General features: G+C 51.1%; 1 protein-coding gene across 1 annotated transcript; it reads right to left on the bottom strand.

Moving 5' to 3' along the window:
• Positions 1–20,676: 20,676 nt before the first annotated feature.
• On the bottom strand, positions 20,677–24,848 carry Sncg (synuclein gamma). Its single transcript, XM_050140704.1, has 5 exons — positions 24,595–24,848; positions 23,783–23,824; positions 23,329–23,456; positions 21,243–21,308; positions 20,677–20,969 (listed from the first exon to the last, which is right to left on the bottom strand). The coding sequence occupies exons 1-5, from the start codon at positions 24,713–24,715 to the stop codon at positions 20,949–20,951; spliced, it is 378 nt and encodes a 125-aa protein (XP_049996661.1). The 5' UTR covers positions 24,716–24,848; the 3' UTR covers positions 20,677–20,948.
• Positions 24,849–24,991: the final 143 nt, after the last annotated feature.

Here is a 24,991-nt window from a genome sequence, read left to right as displayed (position 1 = left end):
TATACATGCCTGTGACGGCCTGCCAGGCTCCAGGGCACCAAGCCCTTACCGAGCCAATAGGAACTGGTGAGTCAGTTCAGGGCCTGGGTGGGGCTACCCCAGTATGTGCACTACCCTCCTCTCAATGAGCCCCCCTATTTCCTCTACTAGGAGCCCCAAAAAGCCGGGACAAGGCAGAACCAGAGAAGTCACACTGGACATGTCTTGTCCCACGGCAGGCGCCTTGAGCGCACTGTGAGCTAACGTGGCAGTGCTTAGGAACCGTTGTTATGCCAGGCCCTGGCTAGGGCCTGAGCTCCCTGACCTGAGCTCAGACTTGTTGCCTGATGGCAAAGCCTCCAGCCTACCTGCCAGGGTCTCCACAGTGGCCTGGTCAGGCCGAGGTCCTACTGCCTTTCCCACTGCAAGGGACCACGGCCCAGCTGAACGGCCTCATGGTCTCCACCTGACAGGATGCTCAGAGTGTGGCCTCGCCCTCTGGAGGACACAGCGCTGGCCAGGTGCATGGTCATCCTGGCTCAGTCAGCTGATTTTCAGTCAGCCTAGGCCCTGGCCGAGTGACGGGGGCAGCCAGCCTGAGGGAGAGTCCTGGCCACTTTGTACTTTGGAGTGCAGCTTCTAGGGACATTCTCTAAGTGTAAGAGTTGCCCCACATCCTAGACATGTAGGCCAAAGACACCATCGCTGCTTGGGAAGCTGGCTCTCACTCGAATAACCCCGAAGAGCAGCTCCATAGCTTCCTGGTATGTCTCATCCAGAGAGGTCAGGCTTCCTCCCTCATTACTCAGGGTAGGCAGAGATTCCTCAAGCCGCATACCACACGTTGCCTCCCTTAATCACTAGCCTAAGCAAAGCCTCAGTTTCCTCATGCATTAAATGGGACAGCTATGCCTTCCTGGCTGTCACTACTAGTCAGTGGGACAAAGCACGCAAGCTCTTGCAAATACCTGGTCGCTCCTGATCACCGTGGATATGCTGGGGAAGTTCCTCTTGGCCCTAGGCCCCACTCACTACAGCAGTGGGCCAAGGCCAAGGTGCAGGGGGTGGGAGACCCCGCAGAGCTAGAGAGCTAAGGGATGTGGACTCCATTGGCCTAGGGACGGGCAGAAGGTCCTTGTGACGCTCCCACTCACAGGGGCTAGACCTGGGTCAGGAAGCTGGGGCCTCCTCCCTGGGAAGCCTCTCTCACCCCCTCAAGGCCATCCTGCTGGGTGTGACAGAACTTAATTAGTGTTTACCTGATCAGGGCCCTCATAGCCCATGTCCTTCAGAGCTGAGGTCCTTTCCCATTCCTGTACAGTGTCGGCGGGCCCTGGGCTGTGGCAAGGCAGTTAAAGGGTGCGCTGGGCAACAGGACCTCCGGTCACATGACCAAGCCCCACACGTTATTGCTGACTCCTTAGGGCAGAAGTGGACAGACATTTAATTTGGAGCAGCCCAGTATAGGAACAGGAAGGGTGGGGAAATGACGCAGAGGGTAGAGCGCCTACCACGTAAGGGAGAAGACCTGAGTTCAAATCCTAGGACCCACATAAAGCAGGAACGGCCATGATCCTAGAACTGGTACAGGAAAATAGGACAAAGACAGGAGGGCCCCAAGATGCTTGTAGGCCAGCTAGCCAGGTGTGCACTGGGGGAAAGATCAAAGAGAGGCTCTGTCTCAAATAAGACGGAAGGTGCGGGCTGCTGCCCTCCGCTGTCCTCTGTCCTACATGGGTGTCATGGCACACACATGCCCACATTCACACACACAAGGTGCACACACACAAAGACTTTTTTAAAAGAAAGAAAAAGAACAAAGATTCTTGCTAGTTATATAAGAGAATGAATGTACGTGTGTATGTACTGTATGTATATAACCCCACAGGTGGGGAAAGGGCCATGAAAGTGGGGTCCCTGGAACTGAAGAAGGTTCAGCCCACCTTATCCTTCCCCACTTAAGGCAAAGTTCTAGAGGGTTCCACTCGGGACATTAGCTTGGGGAAGGAGTGTACAGCCAGTGGGGATGGGACTTCAAAATACATGGAGATACTTTTGGACCCACCAAAGGCCCTGTTTCTACTGAGGGTGCCTGTGACCCCTACTCTCACAAGGGTCCTCTCTTGATCTCCCCCTGCTAGCTTTAGAAAGACTTCCAGAATTCTCCCTGTAGGCCCCCAGCCTAGTTCTCAGCATGGTTCTCCTCTCTGAAGTTCCCCAGCCCCAATAGACCCCTGTCAAGAGTCAGCCTACACAGCCCAGGATGATACTGTGACCCCCACCTGGTCAGCCCACACAGCCCAGAACAGTGCTGTGATCCCCCCATCAGCCCACACAGCCCAGGACAGTACTGTGACCCCCACCCGGTCAGCCCACACATTCCAGGATACTGTCCCTCCCTCTTCCCGCCCCTTCAGCCCTCACAGCCCAGGATAGTGCTGTGACCCCCACCTGGTCAGCCCACATGATCCAGGATGCTGTCCCTCCCTCTTCCCGCCCCATCAGCCCACACAGCCCAGGAAAGTGCTGTGACCCCCACCTGGTCAGCCCACATGATCCAGGATGCTGTCCCTCCCTCTTCCCGCCCCATCAGCCCACACAGCCCAGGAAAGTGCTGTGACCCCCGCCCCTGTCAGGCACCACTTCCCAGAGACCCTGCCCTCTTTAGGACACTGTCTCCGGGTGACTACTCCAGTGACGTCACACTGCTGCTCTTTGCCCAGACACACATCCCAAATGCCTGGCCAAGAAAGGTAGAGGGACCTGGAGAAGCTGAACGGCCCGGAGGTGGACTTAGTTCCCTACCCTCCCGCTCTGGCCCAGGTCCAGTCTCACTGGTCACTCAGATTCAGCTGTGACCCGATCCCTGTGCTCCCAAGCCACCCTGAGAGTCCCAATAGGCCTTCTGGACTCTTCTAGACGCCTGGGACAGGACCCCTTTCTCGCCAAAGATTCTCCTAACAATGGATGGATCCCGGCCTGTGTCTGCGTGGCTGGGCAGCTTTACCTGTCCGCACGAGGCTGCAGATGACTTAGGTGAAGTCTGCCCTCTGTTTCCCCATCCAGGGGAGCAGCCCTTGAACACAGGCACCCAAGCCAACCTTCCCTGAACCAGCAGGTCAGGTCTAGTCTTCCTAGGGCAGGGAGAATCTGGCTTCGACAGGAGTAAACTAATTCTCCTCGGAGAATTTGCTCAGCAACCAAGTTTGGCAAAGGACCTCCTGACTGAACCATCCAGTCGAGAAAAGCTGATTTTTCAAAGGCCCGTCGCCAACTTAGCAAAGACCAATGCTCTATTTAAAGTTGTTTACGTTGGATGGCTAAACACATAAGCTGCCTCATGTCTGACAGACACAAACATCCAAAGGATGGCGGTCCATCCCGCCTCTGCTTCCTCACACTTTGGCCTGCAGATCTGAGTTTTTTAGCAGATATTTCTGTACCCATAAATCCCACACATGCTGAGCCCTCCTGGCCAGAGTGGAGCCTTAAGTATCCAGACTCTCAGAGACCTGGCTTGTGGGGTCGCCCAAAGGAAGCCATGCCCGGCGTTAAGTCATCCTACACATAAACAGGGTACCAGCTAGACGCCTGGTGAAATGTATGCTCACGGAAAGGGGCCATGCACAGGGTGAAAAATAAGAGACACTGGGGGGGGGGGGGCTAATCGTCAGGAAATATGACACCTGGTATCTGTCTGGAGGGGCATTAAAGGGTTTGTCTCCTGGAGCCTTGGCTGTGGAAGAATCAAGGGACAGAAACTACAGCCGTCGTCAGAGAACACATGGCCTCTTCTAAACTCAGCACAAGAAGGGGGGCAGCTAAGGAAGTAAACCACCTATCGTCTTCCTCCCCAGACTCCAGCCAGCATCTTCTGATCTGGTCCCAATCAGGCTCACAGGCAGGAATCCAGTAAAGCAACCCAGGGGAGCTGTCCAGGAAGGAACTGGTAGAGAGTGGGTGCGGAAGGAGATCAGGCTTAATTCTAAATGCCCATCTCTCCTCCTTGGAACTGTGTGAAACAACAAAAGAAAGAAAGAGAAGGCCCACTGTCATGCTCCATTTCAGAGAACCGGGAGACAGGAGGTGTTTGGAAACCCAAAGTCAAGTGAGCAGAGAAGAACCTGTGTGGGAAGTCAAAGGGTGGAGTAATGGATGGGAGAGGCCAGCAGGGCACAGGGACCTCCAGCAGCAGAAGGGACTCCTGGGGACAGAGTGAGGCACGAAGGAATGGGTGAAGGTGCTCGTGGAAGTCCAGGCGTGTGGACATCAGAGAATCCCCGGGGGATGACACCGGTGTTAGAACGCTGGCCGCAGACTCTTCCTGAAGCTACGTTTTGAAAGACAGAAGGGTCTTGGCAATACCTCGGGAAAGGAACAGCTCTCCCCCGCTGTACCTCTTCCCAAATGCTGCTGTAAGAGATGTTCTGCTCCATACTGGAGTCTCAGGTCCCTGGCAGGGCTTCCCAGGTGGAAAACACAGGGGTTCTGTCTGACAGAGCATCTTTTTGTCTCCCAGTGCTCAGGCACACTCCTTATGTTCCTCCTCCACCTCCCAAATGTTCCCATCCTCCCCATCTGCAGCACAGTGAGCAGAACCAGGGAGCCAGTCACAGTATAGGGGACTAATTTCACAGAAGAAATATATTAATTTAACTAAATGATTTAAAGTTGTCTCATTTAATAATCAGTCATTTGCATTTTTGAGTTTGTTTAGTTTTGTCTCTGGTTTTGTTTTTGTTTCTTTTGAGGCAGGGTCTCATATAACCCAAGCTGGTCTTTAATTCACTACGTAGCTAAGGATAGCCTTGAACTCCTTATTTTGAAATGAATTTAAATTAGTGAACTGAATTAAACTGAACAGACTAGCTAGGCATGGTGACTCACAATTATAATCTTAGCATTCAATAAAGTGGGGCAGGAGGATTACAGTTTGAATTTGAGGCTAATCTCGGCTACAGTGTGAGATCCTATCTCCAAATAAAACACAATACTAGATCAAGTAGGCTCTGGAGAGGTGGCTCAGGGGTGAAGAGTACCTACTGCACTTGTGAAGGACCTGGATTCGGCTCCTACCACCCCACAGAGGCTCCCAACTGTTTATGACTGCAGTTCTAGGAGACCCAAGGCCCTCTTCTGACCTCTGTGGGCTCATGCACACATGTGGTGCACACACAGACACTCAGACATAAAATGAATAATTAATTGTAAGATACTAGATAAACTAAAGGCTTTATTGGAGTTCCACTAGCTGTCCCCCTAATGTCCTTTTGTGGCTCCAGAGTTTCATCTAGGTTCACACTGCATTTGGAGGTTACTTTTTTGGCTCCTATAGTTTCTTGGGGTGACTTCCCAAAGTTATGCTTGCTTCTCTCTCTCTCTCTCTCTCTCTCATGACCCTTGATACTTTTAACTGGTCCGGATCGGGATTTGTCAAATATTCTTTGAGCTGGGTTTGACTTCCCGTGACTGGCCAGAGATTAAAGTGTATTTGGCAAGACTACCTCAGAGCTGGCTCACATCTGAAATCCCAGTATCTGAGAGGCTAACATAGAAGGATCTGTGAGTTCCAGGCCAGCCTGGGCCACAGAATTTGAGGATGAATTAGGGTATAGTGAGATCCTGCTTCAAAAAAGAAAAATACTTTAGACATGCATTCTCCACATAATGGTAACAACTCCTTTCTTTCTTTCTTTCTTTCTTTCTTTCTTTCTTTCTTTCTTTCTTTCTTTCTTCCTTCCTTCCTTCCTTCCTTCCTTTCCTTCCTCCCCCTTCTCTCTTTGTTTCTTTTTCATTCCTTTTTTCTTCCAAGACAGGATTTCTCCATGTAGCCCTGGCTGTCCTGGAACTCTATAGACCATGCTAGCCTCAAACTTACAGATATCTACCTGCTTCTGCCTCCAGAGTTCTGGAGTTAGAGACATGCGCCACTATCACCTCCCAGAAAATGTTTCTGTCTTAACAGTTTGCAGGTGTCCGCCACAGAGAGCCAAGTAACTTCACTTTGCCATGTAGCCAGTCTCCAGAACCATCTCATCCTGCAAAGTGGAAACACCTTCTGACCACCCCTTCTTCCTAGTCTCAGACAACCAGCATGGTACTGGTTATTCGATGTGCCTGTTTGCTTTACACATTACAGCTACGCAAAAATCGGAAACACTTTTGTAACTTGTTTATTTCACATAGTATAATGTCTTCAAGGCCCCTCCATAAAGTACCATAGGTCAGAATTCCCTTTCCCGGGTCCTTTTCTGAAAATTATCTGGGCCAGCAAGAAGGCTTATTGGGTAAAGGCCCTTGCTATGAAAGTCTGATTACCCTGAAATCTGAGTTCAAACTCCAGAACCCATGTAAGAGTTCCACAAAGTTGTCCTCTGTGCAATGCACCCAGACACATAATAATAAATTTTAAAATATGTATTTATTTTATATGCATATATGTGTCTGAGTGTGTATGTGTGCAACATGTGTAGGAGCACACAGAGATCAGAAAGAGGGCAGCAGATCCTCTGATACTGGAATCATAGGCTGTTTTATAAGCTGTTATGTGGGGAAATTAAACCTGGGTCTGATGTGGGATTCCCCTCTGTATACTGTGAATACCATTGGTTAATAAAGAAGCTATTTTGGGCTTGTGATAGGGTAGAACAGAGCTAGGCAGGGAAAACTAAACTGAATGTTGTGAAAAAGAAGGCAGAGTCAATGAGAAGCCATGTGGCCCCACCGAAATTTTACCCAGTAAGCCACAGCCACATGGCGGTACACAGATTAATAGAAATGGGTTAAATTGTAAGAGTTAGCCAGTAGGAAGCTAGAGCTAATGGGCCAAGCAGTGGTTTAATTACTACAGTTTCTGTGTGGTTATTTCAGGGCCGAGCAGCCAGAAACAAACAAGCGGCCTCTTACAGCATGGGTCCTCTAGCGAGAGCAGCAGCAATAAGTGCTTATAACTGCTGAGCCATATCTCTAGCCCCCAAATGTGTATGTATGTGGAGGGGGTGTTTTGTTTTTCGAGACAAAGCTTCTCCATGTATTTCTGGCTATCCTGGAGCTCTGTAAGTTAATCACACTGGCCTTAAACTCACAGAGACCTTCTCAACTCTGCCTTCTAGGTGTTGAGATTAAAGATGTGCACCTCTATATCTGGTCTCCCAAATATTTTTTAAGGGAAAACTGGGGCTAGAGAGATGGCTCAGTAGTAAAAAGCACTCACTGCTTTTTCTGAGGACCAGGTTTGGTTCCCAGCACCCATGTGGTGATTCGCTAAGTCTGCGCTTCAGTTCTAGGGGATCTGATGTTTTGTCCTCCGCAGGCAAAGCAAGCACGTGATACCCATACATACATGCAGGCAAAACACTCATACATACAAAACAGAAATAAATAACTCAAAAAATACTAAAGCAAAATAAAAGAGACTACTGTCTGATGGTTCCTCAAGCAAGCATCAGCTCCCAGGTACCTGCAGTAACTGCTTCTGTGTTTGCCCACGGCTACTACTGCCTTCCCCTTTTCCACTCTCACTGCTTGGAAATCTACAGTAAGATTTCTCCTTCCCACACTTATTGAATCCCTAACATGTGCATGTCACGGTGGACTCACGGCTACTCACTTCAAATGAGGGGTTTTACTCCCATGCCGCTGGTTCAGGGAACTGTGTCCCCAAAGGAACCTTGAAGAGGTGGCTCTACTGATGCCAGCAAACTGAGGATGCGCCTGAATTCCCGAGCCTCTTGCCACAGCTTCCCAAATCTTGGCAATAGAGGTGTATGCAACCACACCCCGTGATAGTATGAATTTTCTAACTTCGTATGGTTCACAGTCTCATACACACTTATATCATTCTCCTCTTGCCCTTCCGCTCCCACTGACCTCTTCTCAACAAGTGGATGTTTTCTTCCCAAGACAGGGCCATACTCTGTGGCCTTTGTTTTCTAAGACAAGATCTTCAATACAGTCCAATTGTAGCCAGGCTGACCTCGAACACACGATCATCCTGCCACAGGCTCCTGAGCACATAGATAAGAGCCGCCATTCCTGGAGGTTATTTGTAATAGAATTTGGTTCATTTGTTAACGTTTCTGTTCCACTTTGGGGTCCTGTCCCCCAACATTCTAGTTTGTTTTCACTATTTTACCTAGTATCAGAGAGACACAGAGACGGATGGAGAGAGACAGAAAGACGCATACACACACACACACACAGAGAGAGAGAGAGAGAGAGAGAGAGAGAGAGAGAGAGAGAGAGAGAGAGAGAGAGAGAGATGAGGTGGGGGAAAGATTGTCTCCCTAGCTCTACTACCTTGTTCTGGCTTTCCTCCCTTTCTGCTTCTTCCCTTCCTCTCTACTGCCCCCTGTAGGTCACCATTGTTCTCAGTTTCTGAAAAAACAAGACAGACTTGTATGGTTCCTTACAGCACATATAACAAGCATACTATACACAATTTTTTGTTTTTGTTTTTCGAGACAGGGTTTCTCTGTAGCTTTGGAACCTGTCCTGGAACTAGCTCTTGTAGACCAGGCTGGCTTCGAACTCACAGAGATCCGCCTGCCTCTGCCTCCCGAGTGCTGGGATTAAAAATGTGCGCCACCACCACCCGGCACTATATGCACTTTTATATCTTACTTTTGTCTGCTTAACAGTGAAAATGTTTTTTTAGGCAAGGTCTCATGACGCAGCCTAGGCTAGCTCCAAATTCCAAGGCTAACATGGCCTCTGTACCTCAGCTTTCCGGGAGCATGGACTGCAGGCGTGTGCCATTGTACCCGTCTCAAAATGTATTACTTTACTTATTTGGTGTGTGTGTGTGTTCATCAGGGTTGGGGGGAAGTACCTTTTCCTATGGAGCCATCTCATCAACCTGAAAGACACTTGAAGACCAGGCTGTCCTTGAACTCAAAGATCTGCCTGCCTCTGACTCTATAATTAAAGGTGTGCACCACCACTGTCCAGCTAAGCCCACTGGTTTTTAACTATGAAAAAGCATACTAAAACCACATTCCACATAAGTATATCCCGCCAGAAAAGCTCAGTTCAGAGAAGGCACAGGAAAATTATCACCCAGTCTTTCAACATGGATTTCAAAAAGAACAGAAGATGCTTAATAAACAATAATAGTGATGAAAAAAGTCTGTCAATCAGAAATATCAGAATTATGAGGTGAGGTGGCCCCCAATAGGAGTGATGTGAAGGGTCTTACAGAGGCAAGGAGTAAGACAGAGAGGTGGAGATGTAACAGACAAAGCAGAGATGAGGACCATCAGAAGCCCAACTGGGTCAGGCAGTAGTGGCGCACGCCTTTAATCCCAGCACCCAGGAGGCAGAGACTGGCGGATCTCTGTGAGTTCAAGACCAGCCTGGTCTACAGAGCTAGTTCCAAGCTCCAAAGCTACATAGAAACCCTGTCTCAGAAGAAAAAAAAAAAAAAAACATGATAGTACACAGCTCTGACCCAAGACTAGGGAGGCCATGAGTTCCTGTGACAGTTTGGGCAAGTCGTTGTTGAGAGAGAGAGAGAGAGAGAGAGAGAGAGAGAGAGAGAGAGAGAGAGAGAACTGAGTAAACTCAGCGGAGCACAAGGCTTGGACTCAATCCCCACACCCGGCCCCGCCCCACACCCCAAACACACAAAACCACTAAAAACCAAACCAAAACAGAACACAAGAAATATAGACCTCCAGACACCCTGGGAGGAGGATGTAAGTTCGTACCGCTGTGGTGAGAAACAGTATGGTGACCCCTTGAAATACTGAAAACAGTACAAAGTTCTATAGGACCCAGTGCATCTTCTTCTGGTCACATACCCAAAGGAAATGAAAGCGGTGTCTCAAAGAAATACCCACACTATGATGCTCACTTCAGGGTTAGTCACAACAGCCAAGATCTGGGAGCGTCCAGATGTCCATCAACAAAGAGTGACGGAGCAGAGCTAGGTGTGGTGGTGCTCCCGGATTCCCGGACTTCACGGACTTCACAGGCAGAGCAGGAGCTGCAGCTCAAGGTCAGCCTCAGCTATGTTGTGAGTTCAAAGCTAGCACTGGTTAGGTGAGACCTAGTCTCAAGAAAACAAACAAACAACAAACAAACAAAACCAAGCAACAAAAAAGTGGCCGGCAACAGTTCGGTCCATATGTGCAATGCAATTCTGCTTTAATAGAAAACTGTCATTTGCAGTAACAAGGACTTGGATATTATGCTAAGTGAAATAATCAAAGTGTAGAAAGGCAAACATTGAATGGTCTCACTTTGTATATGGCATCTACAAAAGCCAAATGCAGACCTGTGCTGGGGATGTGGCTCAGCTGGTAGAAGACTTGCCGCCCATGTATAAAGCACCAAGTCCATGTCCCCGCACAACATAAGCCAGACATGGTGGCAGGTACCTATAATTGCAGCACTCAGGTATAGGCAGGAAAGGTCAGGTATCCAAGGTCATCCTCAACTATAGGCCAGCCTGGAGCACAGAAGCCCGTTTCAAAACAACAAGCAAACGAAAACCCTAAGCTGAAAATCCAACCATATTACACCCTGAAATAATTAGTGAACGACAGGTTATTTCAGGTTGCCTCTGTGGAAGGATTAAGGCAGAGGCTTGCCAATTGAAACTGGCCTGCTTGGTAACTGGGCTCTAGTCCAGGCATCCAGGAGAGAGAGAGACAAACAGAAGAGTTTGGTCTTGGTGGTGCTCTGATTTGAGCTTGGGTGACTCCCTTGATTTTTTTGTTAGTTTGTTTTTGTTTTTTGAGCCAGGGTCTCTCTGCGCAGCACTGGCAACCCTGAAACTCACTATGTGAACGAGGCTGTCCCCGAGTTTACAGAGACCCTCCTGCCTCCTGCCTCTGGCTGCTTCTCAAGCGCTGGGATTAAAGGCATGTGCCATCACACCCGGCCCTCCATTTTGATTTTTTTGTTTTGTTTTGTATTGTTTATTGAGACAGGGTTTCTCTGTGTAGCTTTATAGTCTGTTCTGGAACTTGATCTGTAGACCAGGCTGGCCTCGAACTCACAGAGATCTGCTTGCCTCTGCCTCTGCCTCTGCCTCCGGAGTGCTGGGATTAAAGGCATGTGCCATCACTACCCAGCTCCATTTTGACTTTTAACCTAGTCTCTGTGGGTGTTTAGTTCAAAACAAGGCTTACTGTAATGTGTATTTGCCAAGATCAATACTATTAGCAGTGGATGTCCCCGGTTGTCCCAGTCCGGGTCAAGTGTTTCCAGGATTCGCAGCTCTGAGGATTTGCACATGAAGCAAGAGCAGTGTGTGAGGATCAAAGGGACAGTGCAGATGAAAGAGAGACACACTGTTCAAACTGACATCGCACCCCAAGAGCGAAACGATTCAAGGGTCATTGTTTGGGGCTTCCTTTTATGGGGTTCAGGAGAAGGAGGTTATTAGGCTGTAGTTTCTACTTTGACTGATAGATTAGGCAATATATTGTTTTTTTACTGAACATATCCCATCCATAATGCATCTGATTTTAATTATACGCGTGCCCAATTATACCTCAACAGAAAGCGATAGATAGGGAATTCTCCCTAAAGGTTACTAGAGGACACAGTTGTGTCTCACTGCGCAGGCTCAATTCCAGTTCCAGCCAGACTGGCTCTTCTGTTCTTCATACCTGGATAGGGCAGAAATTGCCTATATTTGACTGTTACTGGGGGTGGGGAAACATTGTTTTTTAGAAATGGGGTTTTATGTAGCCAGATGCAGGTGGAGGTCTTGGGGTTCAAGGCTGGTAAGAACCTTGGAGAGGTGTGTGTGTATGTGTGTGTGTGTGTGTGTGTGTCTGTGTGTGTGTGTGTGTACACAGTAGAAGCAGATGAGTGAACGAGGCTGTTGCTGTCGAGGACACTGTTACAGGAGTGTGCATAGCAAAAAACAAAAGGCAGTTAGGGAGGGGGATGACCAGGGAGCTCAATTATCTCCTGCTCATACCCAACCCCTTAAAAACTCAGGACATCCAGGTCTCAGGGCCTGGGCCTCTATTTCCAGCTGCTTTGTAAGAGGCTGAGGCTGCAGCAGCACAAAGTCAAGGCCTCCCTAGGATACAAAATAAGTTCCTAGCCTGGTGGTGGCATATGTCTTTAATCCCAGCACTCAGGAGGCAGAGTCAGGCAAAACTCTGTGAGTTCGAAGCCAGCCTGGTCTACAAGAGCTAGTTCCAGGACAGGCTCCAAAGCTACAGAGAAACCTTGTCTTGAGGTTTTTAGTGAGAGTTTCCTACTCAGGATAAAGGAGTAATGTAACTTAGTGGTAGAATCTGTGTCTAGCATGTGTGAGGTACATAGCCACTTCCACCCAGGAAGGCTTGTGTGTGTGTGTGTGTGTGTGTGTGTGTGTGTAAGGGCTTTGCCTGCATGTATGCACATGCATGTGTACCCTATGTGCAGTGTTCTTGGAGCCAAGAAAGGGCACTGGATCTCTTGGAACTGGATGGAGTTCTACAGGACTGTGAGCACCACCTGGGCGCTGGGAACCAAACCCAGGCTCTCCACAAGAGCAGCGAGTGCTCTAACTGCAGACCCATCTCTCTTACAGCCCCGCTTTTCTTTTTCAACTTTGATTTTCACATTTTTAAAAATAGAAAATGCCATACATACTGGAATGGTATAAATCTCTGTGGGCCCTTTACTCAGAATCCAGATATCTTATCATTGTTTCAGTCTTGAGAACACTTCTGGAGAACTGACTCCAACCAATCAAGAGACAGCAGAAAGTACTTCAGCCCAAGGACTGACTGGAAGCTTTTACTATCTCCATCATCTAAGCCAAAAACAAAGGAGTGGCTCAGGGTTGGGCACTGGAATGTAAGTCTGTTTTCAATTCTGCTCTGGCCTGTTTGCTGTCTGAGGGGGACTCAAGACTGGGAAGTTGCCAGCTATTTGTAACCCAGAACTGGGGAGGTTGAAGTTTAGGAGCGTGGAGAGTTAAACGAGAGCCCGAGCTACATAGTGAGGTTCTGTCTCAAAATAAGTAAATAAACATGTAAACACATAAACACATACGTGCATATACACATACACACATACATACATACATGGCTTTGGCTGCAGAGCGGTTAAGAATGAGTGATGCTCTTGCAGAGGACAAAAGCTCAGGTCCTAGCACCGGTGTCCTCACTCAGCTCCTGACCTCCTGGGGGGTCTGATGCCTCTGGCTTCCTCAGGCACCCGCAGCCAGCCACATGGCTGTATACGTGTGTTGGGGGGGGGGGAGCATGTGCATGTGCATGCGTGCTCTGCCAAACTGAGAGGAGAACCAAGGAAGAACCAGGTGCAGCTAGGCAAGGGTCGCCTGTGAGTGAATTGCAGATGCAAAAAGGAGAGTGTGGGGACAATGGCCCCCAAAGAAGAGCTTGACCTGATGGTCTCCGGAAAGGAACTAAAGGGGATGACATGCAACTGAGACAGAGAGGAAGGGGACACCTGAGAGAGAGCGGGGTGGCGAGTGCCTGGCTTTGGAGTGCACGTAGCATGGAGAAGACTTAGCTTTCTGGTCAACAGAATCTATTGGAACAGAAGCCCTAGTTCAGAAACGGGTCTTCAGCCAGAACAGTGGCTGCTACAGAACTGGCAGAAGCCTGGCGCACGCCTTTAATCCCAGCACTCGGGAGGCAGAGGCAGGCGGATCTCTGTGAGTTCGAGACCAGCCTGGTCTACAAGAGCTAGTTCCAGGACAGGCTCCAAAGCCACAGAGAAACCCTGTCTCGAAAAACCAAAGAAACAAAAAACAAAACAAAAAACAGAATTGGCAGAAGCTGGGGATTGGATAAAGGACTCCAGACAGCACAGGGGGCTCCACTCCTATCCGGATCAGTGAAGTGGCCTTCCCCTTTGTGTCCCGGATTGCAAGTGCTCACCGCAGTTCTCGGAACTATTCCAAGCTATAAAGTTCATAAGAAAGGTGGGGTCATTTCTTTCCTTGTTCCTTTATTTCTTTTCTTTTCTTTTGTTTATTTTTTGTTGTTGTTTTTGTTTTTTCAAGACAGGGTTTCAAGACAGGCCAGCCTGGTCTACAAGAGCTAGTGCCAGGACAGGCTCCAAAGCTACAGAGAAACCTTGTCTTTTTTTTTTTTTTTTAGTTTTTCGAGACAGGGTACTCGTACTCATAGAGATCTGCCTGCCTCTGCCTCCCAAATGCTGGATTAAAGGCGTGCTCCACCACTGTCCAGCTTCTTTTCTTTTTTGAGACAGGGATTCTCTGTGTAACAGCTGTCCTAGCTATCCTGGAACTAACCAGGCTGGCCTTGAACTCACAAAGATCTGCCTGCCTCTGCCTCCCCAGTCCTGGGAGTAAAGGCATGTGCCACCATTATTATTAAAGACAGGTGCATTATTATGCCCATGGCCCCCCTATTTCTTTTAAGATCATAAAAAAAGCCTTTTCCAGATCCCCCGGTCCCACAGGCTTGACCTCTCCCCTCCTCTCCTAGCAAGAGCTGCCACCCACCCATGCCTAAAGCAGAACAGGTAAGAGGCAGCGGACATGAGCCTCCTGGAGTTTATGCCTGAGTCACGCTGGGCAAGGATGAACAACAGAAAGACAATGGGGCATTGAAGACTCAAGCTCATCAGTTTCTTAGTGTGGTCCCAACTGTCTCATGACCCAGTCCTGTGAGTTCTTATAGAGATGACAGAAGCCCTCAGACAGCTCGAGGTGTCTCTTAAAGGGCCTTCCCTTTGAGCTGGAGGTAACTGTACCATCTCATTTTGCACACTTGGGGGACACCTCCTTTGGGGGAACAGTCAGCCATATGAACCCAAGTATGGAAGCAACCCTGGGTGAGGATGGAAGAGGCAAAGAGTGGTTGTGAAGGGCAGCCTGGGGCCAGTCTGTATAGGAGACTGTTTTTTCCTAATCTCTGCTCCTGCAGAACTAGGAAGGGCGTGGTCCTTGTTTTCTTGGCTGAAGTGATAAACCTTTATGCACCATTTGGGAGAAGGTACTACTGTGGGCGACGACAATAAATGCATATATGTCAGGAGATGGGAAAAGAGGCAAGCAGAGGTCCCCTGGGGTGTGGCAGTGTTTCTGATGAATGGATGCTTGGGTGTAGCCTCACCCTGCGGCGTCCGTGAGTCACTTGGCAGCAGGGCGCGCCCAAGCTGAGGTCCCGTGCGTGGACACGTGTTGAGAGTTGGGAGGGAGCTGGCTTTGCAGGATCCCTACTCCATCTGTAACTTGCCGGAAGAAAATGTCTAGCTTCGTTCTGGACCAGAAGTTCCTAGTTAGTTCTAGAAGAATAGGGAGTTTAAGGGAGGTTGGGCGCATTCGCTTAAGCACACTGTGCCTCTCGTCGTTGCACTCCCAGGTCACCGGCCAGGCCCTCTGCACGCTTGCTTCCTTCTTTGGAGTCAGGGCTCCGCCTGGCGGCCGCGATCAAAACACCGGGCAATTCCCCCTTGGTGAGTCACCGCAGGGTGTGGCCGGGTGCGCAGCTGCCGCGGTCCCGCACTGCCTCCGGCCGCCCAGGGTCCTCGCAGGCGCCCGCCCCCCTCTCCCAGCCTTCTTCAGCACCTCGTCTCGCTTCAGAGAGGAGTCCTCAAAGGATTAGGGGACGGGGTATCCCCATCCTAGGTGCAACTTGCTTCCCAAAGCAAGGCAAACTTTGATTTGGGGAGTTAATGGGTAGTAAGGCGGCGGAGAGGATGGGAAACCCGCCCCTAACGGCGCCAAAGAGCTGGGCCTCGCTTGGCGACATCACTGAACCCAAAAGAAGGATAATAGGAGCTTTAATTAAGGGCAGATCAAGGAGGCACCAGTTGAGCAGAGCTCCGGGCCAAGTTCTGCAGATCCCAGACCGGAAAGAAGTGCCCAGTCTCCTCACTGCTGATGGCTGGAGTCTTCGCTCGCTTTGTCAGAGGCTGGTTAACAGCTTGGTTCATGGGCGCCTGGCAGCGCCGTCCAAGCCTGGGAAAGGAAGTGGGACGCAGTAAAGACAGTGCCCTGGGGATCCATTGCTCTGCAGAGTTAAATCTGGTTAAAGTATGCTCCCCAGGGACCCCACTTTCCAGTCGTTGAGGGCAGAGCGGCTAACACTGAGCCAGGGTTGGAGCCTCTGAGGAGTGTGCACCCCTCTCCCTCACCCTCCACCCGCTAACACCGTGGGACTTTTCTGTGGTGTCTCACTCTCTCCACTCGTTGGAACAAAAGTTTGTGTCCTTAGCTCCATGTCAGTAACATGAAGTCCCTTGCCTTAGGCCAGAAAGACAATGAGCCCTACTCCTGAAGTCCGTTGGGGTCTGAAGACCCCTCTTGGTCCCATCTGCCCTGGGCTGGAAGGCCAGCAGGTGGAGGTCTTTCAGTAGGCTGAGGTCCATCTCAGCGGACCTTTTACCACAGCCTGGTGTATGAGGGAAGCTGCGCTTGGCACCTCCTCAGATGGGCTCCATCAACCCCCAAAGCACTGGCCCAGGTGGGTGTCCGATGGCACCTCCGTCTCAGGTAGACAAAGTCCAAAGATTCCACACTGCAGATAACTGCGGGCCCCGCTGGTGTGCCCTAGAAGGGTGGACCCACTGATGTTCAGGTAGGGCTCCACTCCCTGGCACCCTGGGCGTCTTCTACCTGCTGCTCCAGGTCTTTTGTACTGTCCTCGCTAGGGGCGGGGGTGGGGGCGGGGTTCGAGACGGGGTTTCTCTGCATGTAGCTCTGGTTGTCCTGGAACTCTCTCTGTAAAACAGGTTGGCCTCGAATTCGGAGATCAGCCTACCTTTGCCTCCTGAATTAAAAGCCACCACCACCGGCCTGATTTTTAAGTAGCCCTGAGCCGGTTCACCCTGAGGAGGGAGGGCAGGAGCAGGTCAGCAGGCAGATTACTGGGCTTTGCGGGGGAGGGGGGGAATAGGGAGTAAGGGAGGTACTTCCCTGAGGGTTCCTCAAAGGGAAGGAAAAACTCTAACTCGAGTGGGAAAGAACTCAGGAAGGCAGAAGGGCTAGATGAGGGATCCGGGAGTCTACTCAGCCAGTGGACTGGGCTCCTTCCTCCTCAGCTGGGGGCTGCACCTGGTCATCCTGGGAGCTCAGAACTGGAGTCAATACTAATGGTAACAGGTTTTTTTTTTATTGAGCATTTTCGAGAGCGTGCTCACACACATGCACACACAATGCTTTACAGTCTCTTGTGTAATGTTTAGAATCATATAGTGAGCTGGGATGACATGGGTTTATAGAAGGAAACTGAGGCAAGAAGGTCGGCAGGGTTTTCCTTGAACTCTCCCATCAGGACTCAAACCTAGTGCAAAGGGTAAATTCGGGGCCTGGTAAACATAGAACACCTGTCTCTACCCACCGGCTCTGACACTGCAGGGTGGTTGTGTGCCCCCCCCCCCCAAGGACCCTGGGATCCAACCAGGATAGATAGGGAGGGTAAAGTCAAACCCCGAAGGGAGACTTTCTGTTCCTCTGTGTTAAGCAAAGTGTCTGCCACAGGTCACCCAGTCCCACCAGCTAGGCAGAGGGCAGGAAAGCCCTGGGTTGCTCATTTGTTTGTTTGTGAATTTTTTGGGTTTTTTTTTTGTTGTTGTTGTTGGTTTTTTTTTTTTTTGTTTTTTTGTTTTGTTTGTTTGTAGACAGGGTTTCTTTGTGTAACAGCCTGGCTGTCCTGGAACTCGCTCCATAGACCAGGCTGCTCTCAAACTCAAAGAACCGCCTGCCTCTGCCTCCCAAGTACTGGGATTAAAGGTGTGTACCACCACCGCCCAGATAGTGACATTTTAAAAGAAAAATTAAAAGAGTGTTTATTTTATCTGGCAGTGGTGGCTCAGGCCTTTAATTCCAGCACTCAGGAAGCAGAGACAGAAGAATCTCTGTGAGTTCAAGGGCAGCCTGGTCTACAGAGTGAGTTCCAGGGTAGCCAGGATTACACAGCGAAATTGTCTTTAAAAAAATAAAAAAATATATTCTGCATTTGTTTGTGTATGAGAGCTCATGCGTGTGCACACAGGTGCTCCACATTGTGAACGTGGAGGCTGGACCGCTTGTAGGAATCAGTTATCTCTCTCTGTTCCAGGGATTGAACTCAGGTCTTTAGACTCAGCAGCAAGCACTCTATCCCCTGAGCCATCCTGCTGCCCCCAAATTTATGATTGTTAAAGTCAACTAAAGGGACTGGAGAGATGGCTCAGTGGTTAAGAGCACTGACTGCTCTTCCAGAGGACCCAGGTTCAATCCCCAGCACCCACATGGCAGCTCACAGCTGTCTATAACTCCAGCTCCAGACGACCTGGCTTTCTCACATGGACATACTTTCCAGTGAAACACCAATGCACATACAATTAAAATAAATTAACCATTTAAAGCCAAGTGTGATTGGTTCTTATCTGTAATTCCAGCATGTGGGAGACTAAGTCAGGAAGGATCAGTGCAAGTCGGAGGCTAACCTGGGCTACTGAGTGAAACCCTGACTCAAAAAGCAAAACAAGAACAAAACCAAAAATACCCGAAAACAGCTGCACATGACCTCAGGACTTGGGAGGTGGAGGCAGGAGGATGCGAGTTCTGGTGGTGCACTTTGCCTTTCAGCAGAGGGAGGTGGGGGCAGGAGGGTCAGGAGTTCAAGGCCACTTTTTACCAGACTGGGTGACAGTTTTGTACAGAAAATGAAAGCAAATCATGGGTGTGGCAGCTCTGCCTTTAATCCCACCACTCAAGAGGCAGAGAGAGGCAGGCAGATTCTGCGAGTTTGAGACTAACCTGGTCTACACAGCTAGTTCCAGAACAACCAGAGCTACACAGTGAGACTCTGTCATAAAAAAATAAAGCTAAATTTAAAGGGAGAGGTGTGTGGAGAGATAGCTCAGTAGTTCTTTCAGAGAATCAGAAACTGTGTCCCAGCATCCACAAAGAGTGGCTCTGACCTGCCTGTAACTCCAGCTCTGAGGGGCTTGACACCCTCTTTTGACCTCTGGGGCAGTGCACTTGTGTGCACACGCCCACACTCAGATACACACATGCACATATAATTACTTATTTATTTATTTATTTTTTTGGTTTGTCAAGATAGGGCTTCTCTGTAGGCTTTTGGAGCCTGTTCTGGAACCCACTCAGTAGACCAGGCTGATCTTGAACTCACAGAGATCCGCCTACCTCTGCCTCCCAAATGCTAGGATTAAAGGTATGAGCCACCACTAAATATTTTTTTCTAAAAATTCAATCATAAGCCGGACAGTGGTGGGTTTCTTGAGTAAGCTCAGGTCCAAGGTCAGAAAGGACATGGCCTTTCTTTTTCCAAAGGTTGGTCCAGAGCATGTGTCTGGGGTGAACATCTGGGAACACTGCAGGCGTCTAGAAGCTGGAGAAGGGTATCCCTGGAGCAGGCTGACCTTGATGCTTGTCATTTGAGTCCAGAACAGGGGTTGGGGGAGCGGAGACCTCTGCGAAGACGCCTGGGAGGTGAGAGACTTCCTAGAGCCAGGTCTTCCGCCCCAGTCACCCAAGCTAACCTTGTTCCTCCACTTTCTCTTCCAGCCTGAAGAGTTCCCAGGTGGGCACTACTTCCGGAGACTTGTGAGCTGGGGAGGAGGTGTCTGCAGGAACACCCTGCCTGCCCTGAGCCATCTCTACCTCTTCCTCCTATTCGTGGGACCACTGACCCTCAGTTCTTTCTGTCTTCCTCAGCAACGGGTCCTGTGGCTCACCCACCTAGATAAGGAGCTCAGGGGCAGGCTGACAGGGCTGTCCTTGACCCCTGCTCCCCATTGCACCCTGGGTAAGAGACAAATGTCTCGGGCCAGTGTGGCCTCCAGTTCTGGCTTTGGCATTGGAGGTCTGGACAAATCTCTTCAAAGTTCAGAACCCAATCTGAGTGTTCAAGACAAGGATGAGACCCCCGGAAAAAATCCCAAGGATGGGACAGCTTAGTACTGGATCCCAGTCAGGCTGTTCTGGAATTTTGGTGGGGTAGGGACTCTGACATAGCACCCTGGAGGCCATGGCAGAGAGTGGAGTCAGGGGGTTCTGGAACAAGGCCATCTGGTTTGTGCCCAGTCCTGATGTGTCTCAGCTCTGTGCTGTTGGGCAAATTGTTTAAACTCTCAGTCCCTTAATTCCTTCTAGAGGCTAACTATGATACACACGAACTGTGTGTTTTTATTCCTCTGCAACACCGAGGACTGAACCCATGACCCCATGGTTGGTAGGCAAGCGTTCTACCACTGAGCTATATTCCCAGTCCCAAACATACTGTTTTCTTTAGTTAATGCTACCCTGTAGGCTCCTGGCTAGGCAGGAGAGGAAAACCCACCAGCCCGAAGATGCCTGGGGTCAGGCCGGAAGGGTCTCCGGGGCATTCTCTTTGCTGTGCCTTTGGTTGTCAGCGTGTTCCCTGGAAGGTGCCCCTGCCCCCATATGTAGCACACAAACTGAAACTGTACAGACAGTCACACCCTCTGCCCACCTGAGCTTCCTCAGACACAGTGAATCAGGCAGGTGGTGGGATCCACTCTAAAGGGGCGCTGAGGCTGAAACCCGATCTGTCCAGTTGCGCGCTCCTGTGGACAGGGTCAGCAGCCCGTTATCTGGGGAGCTGAGAGAAAGGCCACCCAACTGCTAAAGACGGTGGCGCTGTGGAGGGGGACAGTGCTCCTGAAGGTTCAGATTCCAGAAGAACTCTATGTCTTGAAGTGCACCCGGGGATGTTCAAGGGGCTTCGTGAGTGATGGCGCAGCCCAGAGAAGAAGCAAGGGAGGGAATGGGGCTCAGGTTTTATTTGGAATCATTAAAAAAAAAAAAAAATTACAGCAGCATCGGATCTTTGGAATCCAGAGGACCATAGGGCAAAAGGAGCCAGCAGGGGGCGCTGGCGCTGGCAGTAGCGTGCGCGCGTTGGATAAGCTTGTGGCACCGGGCTGGGGCGCAGAGAACGTGGGCAACCCGCAGGGCACTTTAGGCAGGGCACTTATTGCCAGGTGGGGACGGGATCCAAGGTAGAGGGGGTGTCCCTTGGGTCTCTGTGGCTGATGGCAGTCTCCTAGTCTCCTCCACTCTTGGCCTGGCAGCGAAGGGAGGAGAGGTAGGGAGGCAGAGACGGAAGAAGGGAGGGGGAGGGAGGGAGAGAGACCTGCACTCAGCTCCAGGCCCTCAGTTCTCCATTACCACGAGGAAAGGGTCACTTATGAGGAGATTATGCACTCAGGCCCAGGATTGCCACACCCATGTCCCTGTGGGAGGCTGTGGAAAGTCTCCCACTCAGAAATGAAGGAGGTCTGTGTGACTCGGGTTTCTATCAGAACTTTCTGGTGTGCCCTGGGAGGCCTGCTCTTACCTCTTCATCCTCCTCCTGCTCTTTGGCCTCCTGGTCCTGGGCAGACGCGGGTTGTTCCAAGTCCTCCTACAGTGGGGTGCAAAGGGGACACAAGGCTATGGGAAGAGATACACTGACCCTCAGCTGCCCCGGCCTCCCCTTTCAGGTCTCACAGATGAGCAGGGGCCTTTCACCATTTTACTGTCCTTCGAACATCTGGAGGTGCCAGATTCCCAAGACTTCTGAGGGTACCAGATACCCTGCAAGCCAGCTTCATCTTCCACAAACAGAGCTAAGTCACGGGTACCTGCCTCCCGGTAGGCTTGGCTTCCTTAAGTGAGGAAGTCTGGGAGATATGGAGTAAGGTTGGGAGTGGGCAGAGACCCTTGGATCACATGACCCCCCTCACTCTGAACAGTGGTATGCCATCACTGTTCACAGCACCCCGGAGCATAGGGGTCAGGACCTAGAAACTACTTCAAGGGCTCAGAGCACAACATGTTGGCAGGGCTCCTGCTTGCTCCAGGCCCCTCTTCCTGCCTTCTGGACGTGCTCTGGACTCGGGCCTATCTTCCGTCTCCTCTCTCTCCACAGCATGTGCTGACATGCTCAAGACAGCAGGGAGTTTAGAACAAGACTGATGGTCCCTCCGAAGTCCGTTCTCAGAGCCTGTGTTACCTCAGGACCCAAACAATGAGAGACAAAAGGACGCAGAACTTTCAGCCAGGATCATACAGAGCCAGGCTCTTTGGAAGAAGGGCAAGCGACTGCTTGCCTGGGCATACTACCCCAAGAGTGGCGCCTGAACCCCATGGCATGAGTGGCCAGACGGCCATGCTGCGCTCTTCTGAAGGTCACTGGTAGGGTGAGGTATAGTGTTACCGGGTAATGACTATGCCTTGGTACCGCTCAGAGGGCTCAGTAGTTTCTTCGGCGTTTAGCAAGGGGTAGACTGAAACGAGCTCCCAGGAACCTTTTTGCTAGGGGCTTGGGAGGAGGCTTCCTGGGGTGCCCACCGCGTGCCTGGCAGAAACGCTTACTGGCATCCTTTCTCTGCCTTCCCCCACAGTCCTGTGAGATGGTGCCATTTCAGACAAGAGACCCTGTGCTGATCCCAGCAGCAAGTGTTTGGGGTGGGTGACCCCTCCCCTTTGACCCCCTCCTCAGAGCAGACTTCTGCAGTATTGGCTGTGTGGGACCCTGGGGCTCTGCCACTGGGGCGGCCTGTTGTAAGTATGGGGGCTGAAGATAACAAGTCTTTGGACTCAGCTTCCTCTCAACCTCTATTCTGGAACCCCCATCCCTTCACAGTCTACTCTCAGTTTTGAGCTGGCACTCATGGAAGCCCCATGCTCACACAGGCTAACCACGCGACACAGTCTCTCTAGGCTTTTCTCTCCACATCCTGTTTTGTGGAATGTGGGAGCCCATGCAAAGGGTAAGTGTAAAATGCTTAAAGCAGAGCTACTGGCCTGCAAGTGCTGAGACAGCTCCCACCTCTGGCCTCTATCCCTAGAGAGCCCGAGAGCCCTAATCGTTCAGCTGCCTGCCACACACGCATACATCGCATGCATACCCATCCATGTTCATCGCCACCATCCCTACATCGCACGTACAACCCACATGCTCACACAAAGACTTCAGCAGAGGGTGGCGTCAGAGCCCTGCTGCTTGTCTACCACAAGGGGGCAGTGTTCCCCCCACCACTTCAAGGGGAGGCAGCGGTCAGACCCTGAGACCGATGGAGGTTGAACAAAGGCTAACAGGTAGTCCTAGTGGTGGCTTGGAAGTTTTAGCCTGTCTAGAAGGCTGCCTTTCGCCATATAGGGCCCTGAATTCACTTGTAAAATTTATTTCCTGTATTCCAAAAGTGATGGGCTGGGCATGGTTTGGGTGTTTGTGCATAAAACAAATCCCAAGTCCCCAATCCAGGGGTGTGGAAAGGATTCCAGATATGAACTGTTGTAAAATCAGCATGTCACCCCAACACACACAATGAGTGCTACCTGTAACGTCAAGCAGCGTCTAACGCTCCTTCCTTCCCCATGTGCCCAACAGTGTCTCCTGTTGCCAGGGAGCCCAGGGAAAGGACATGAGCCAGACTCACCTTGCGAACCACCCCAGCGGTGACCACGATGTTTTCTGCCTCCTCCACGGTCTTGCTGGCCACCGTGTTGACGCTGGTGACCACAGCTTCACTGACGGCACTGGCCTGCTCCTTTGTCTTCTCAGCCACTGCGGAGGATTCGGGCTGGACTCAGCCCTGAGCATCTCCACTGCTGCCTACCCGAGTTGGGGAGAACACCCCTTCCCAGAGCTCGGATGTCTGACTTTTGGTTACTTCCATGCCATTCTCTGACTCTAGGGCAGCAACAATGTGATGGATGGGGCGGGGCAGGGTGGGGGCAGGGGGCACAGGAGCCTGCTCTGGCTTATCTTTAGGGAATATAGTAGTTTGGGTCACCTGGAACTTAGGGTCCCAGCTGATACAAGGAGGCCTCTAGGTGTGGGCCCTGGGTACAGGGCAGGATTCATGGGTCCCTGATTGTGGGTCGCCTTACCTGAGGTGACACTTTGTACCACGTTCTCCTTGGTCTTGGTGCCTGTCAGAGGGAAGAGGTGTTCAGGCAGTCAGGGCTAAGAGCTGGATACCCTGGGGTGGAGGCAGGCAGGAGGGAATGAGGATGCTGTCTGGGGACAGTAGCCCCTTCAAAGGGACATTTCCTGCTATGTCTGAAAGGCAGAAGACAGACGGGAAGGAGACAGGACAGGAAGAAGGGACAAAGGAGATCAGGCCTGAGGTAGGGTCACTGGTGGGTCTATGGGCCTCACATGGGTGTGGCCCGGGCCTCAAGCAGGAGCTGAACAGGGCAGAGAAAGCTGAGTCACAGGCTTGGCCACCCCTGCCCCCTCTTTGGAGGGAGACCAGAGAGCTGGGGTGGGTTGAACGCTTAACCGGGGCCCCTCTCCACAGCCTACCCCTTTCCTCTAGTGGGGTCATGTGGCCTCGTTTGGCTGCAGCAGCTCCCATTGGAGAAGGCGGGGTCCACCTGAGCAGATCACTGTCTCTGGGTCTCCAAGCGTAGGCGACCCCAGGCATGTACGTACATGCTTTTGTACATACACACTCAGGTGGTCTGAGAGGCACTAACTCCTGCCCTAAAGACTTGAGAGTCCCACCCCCAAAGGTTCCAAAGACGGATATGAGCATATTCTCCAGAGTGTGGGGGACCCTGCCTCAACAATCAGGGTTTCACCTCTCTCAAAATGCTCCCCCGAATCTGGGGGGACTCAGCAGAAGGAAGGTAGTAGGTGCCGGCCTACATTAGGGAGCCCTCTGCCCCGCCCTGCCCCGCCCCACGGCCACACTCACCCACATACATGACTCCTTCCTTGGTCTTCTCCGCCGCTTCCGTCACTCCCTGCTTGGTCTTCTCCACAGCCCCCACCACACCTTCCTTGGCAATGGAGAACCCTTTCTTGAAGACGTCCATGGTGGTTGCGAGGATGGGACCTGACTGCTGCGAGCTAGGGACCGGAGCTGGCAAGTGCTGGCTGCAGCCGTCCCTGCCGCCGCTGCCTCTTATTGACGTGGATGAAATATTGATGCTGTGGCTGCTGGCTGGAACCCGGCCAGCCCAGGGCGGGGTGGGGGCAGGGAGGGCGGGCTGGAGAAAGCATGCCCCAGGGGGGACACCAGAGAGCAGGGCCTGGGCCCCTTCTGGCTCAGTTCTGCCCTACTGACTCCTGTCACCCAGGGGAGGGGGTGT

This window comes from Alexandromys fortis, unplaced genomic scaffold, assembly GCF_014885135.2.
Source record: "Alexandromys fortis isolate MF-2015 unplaced genomic scaffold, M_Fortis_MF-2015_v1.1 scaffold_46, whole genome shotgun sequence".
NCBI lineage: Eukaryota > Metazoa > Chordata > Mammalia > Rodentia > Cricetidae > Alexandromys > Alexandromys fortis.
The sequence above is the reverse complement of the archived record's forward strand: the minus strand, read 5'-3'. Positions and strand labels throughout refer to the sequence as shown.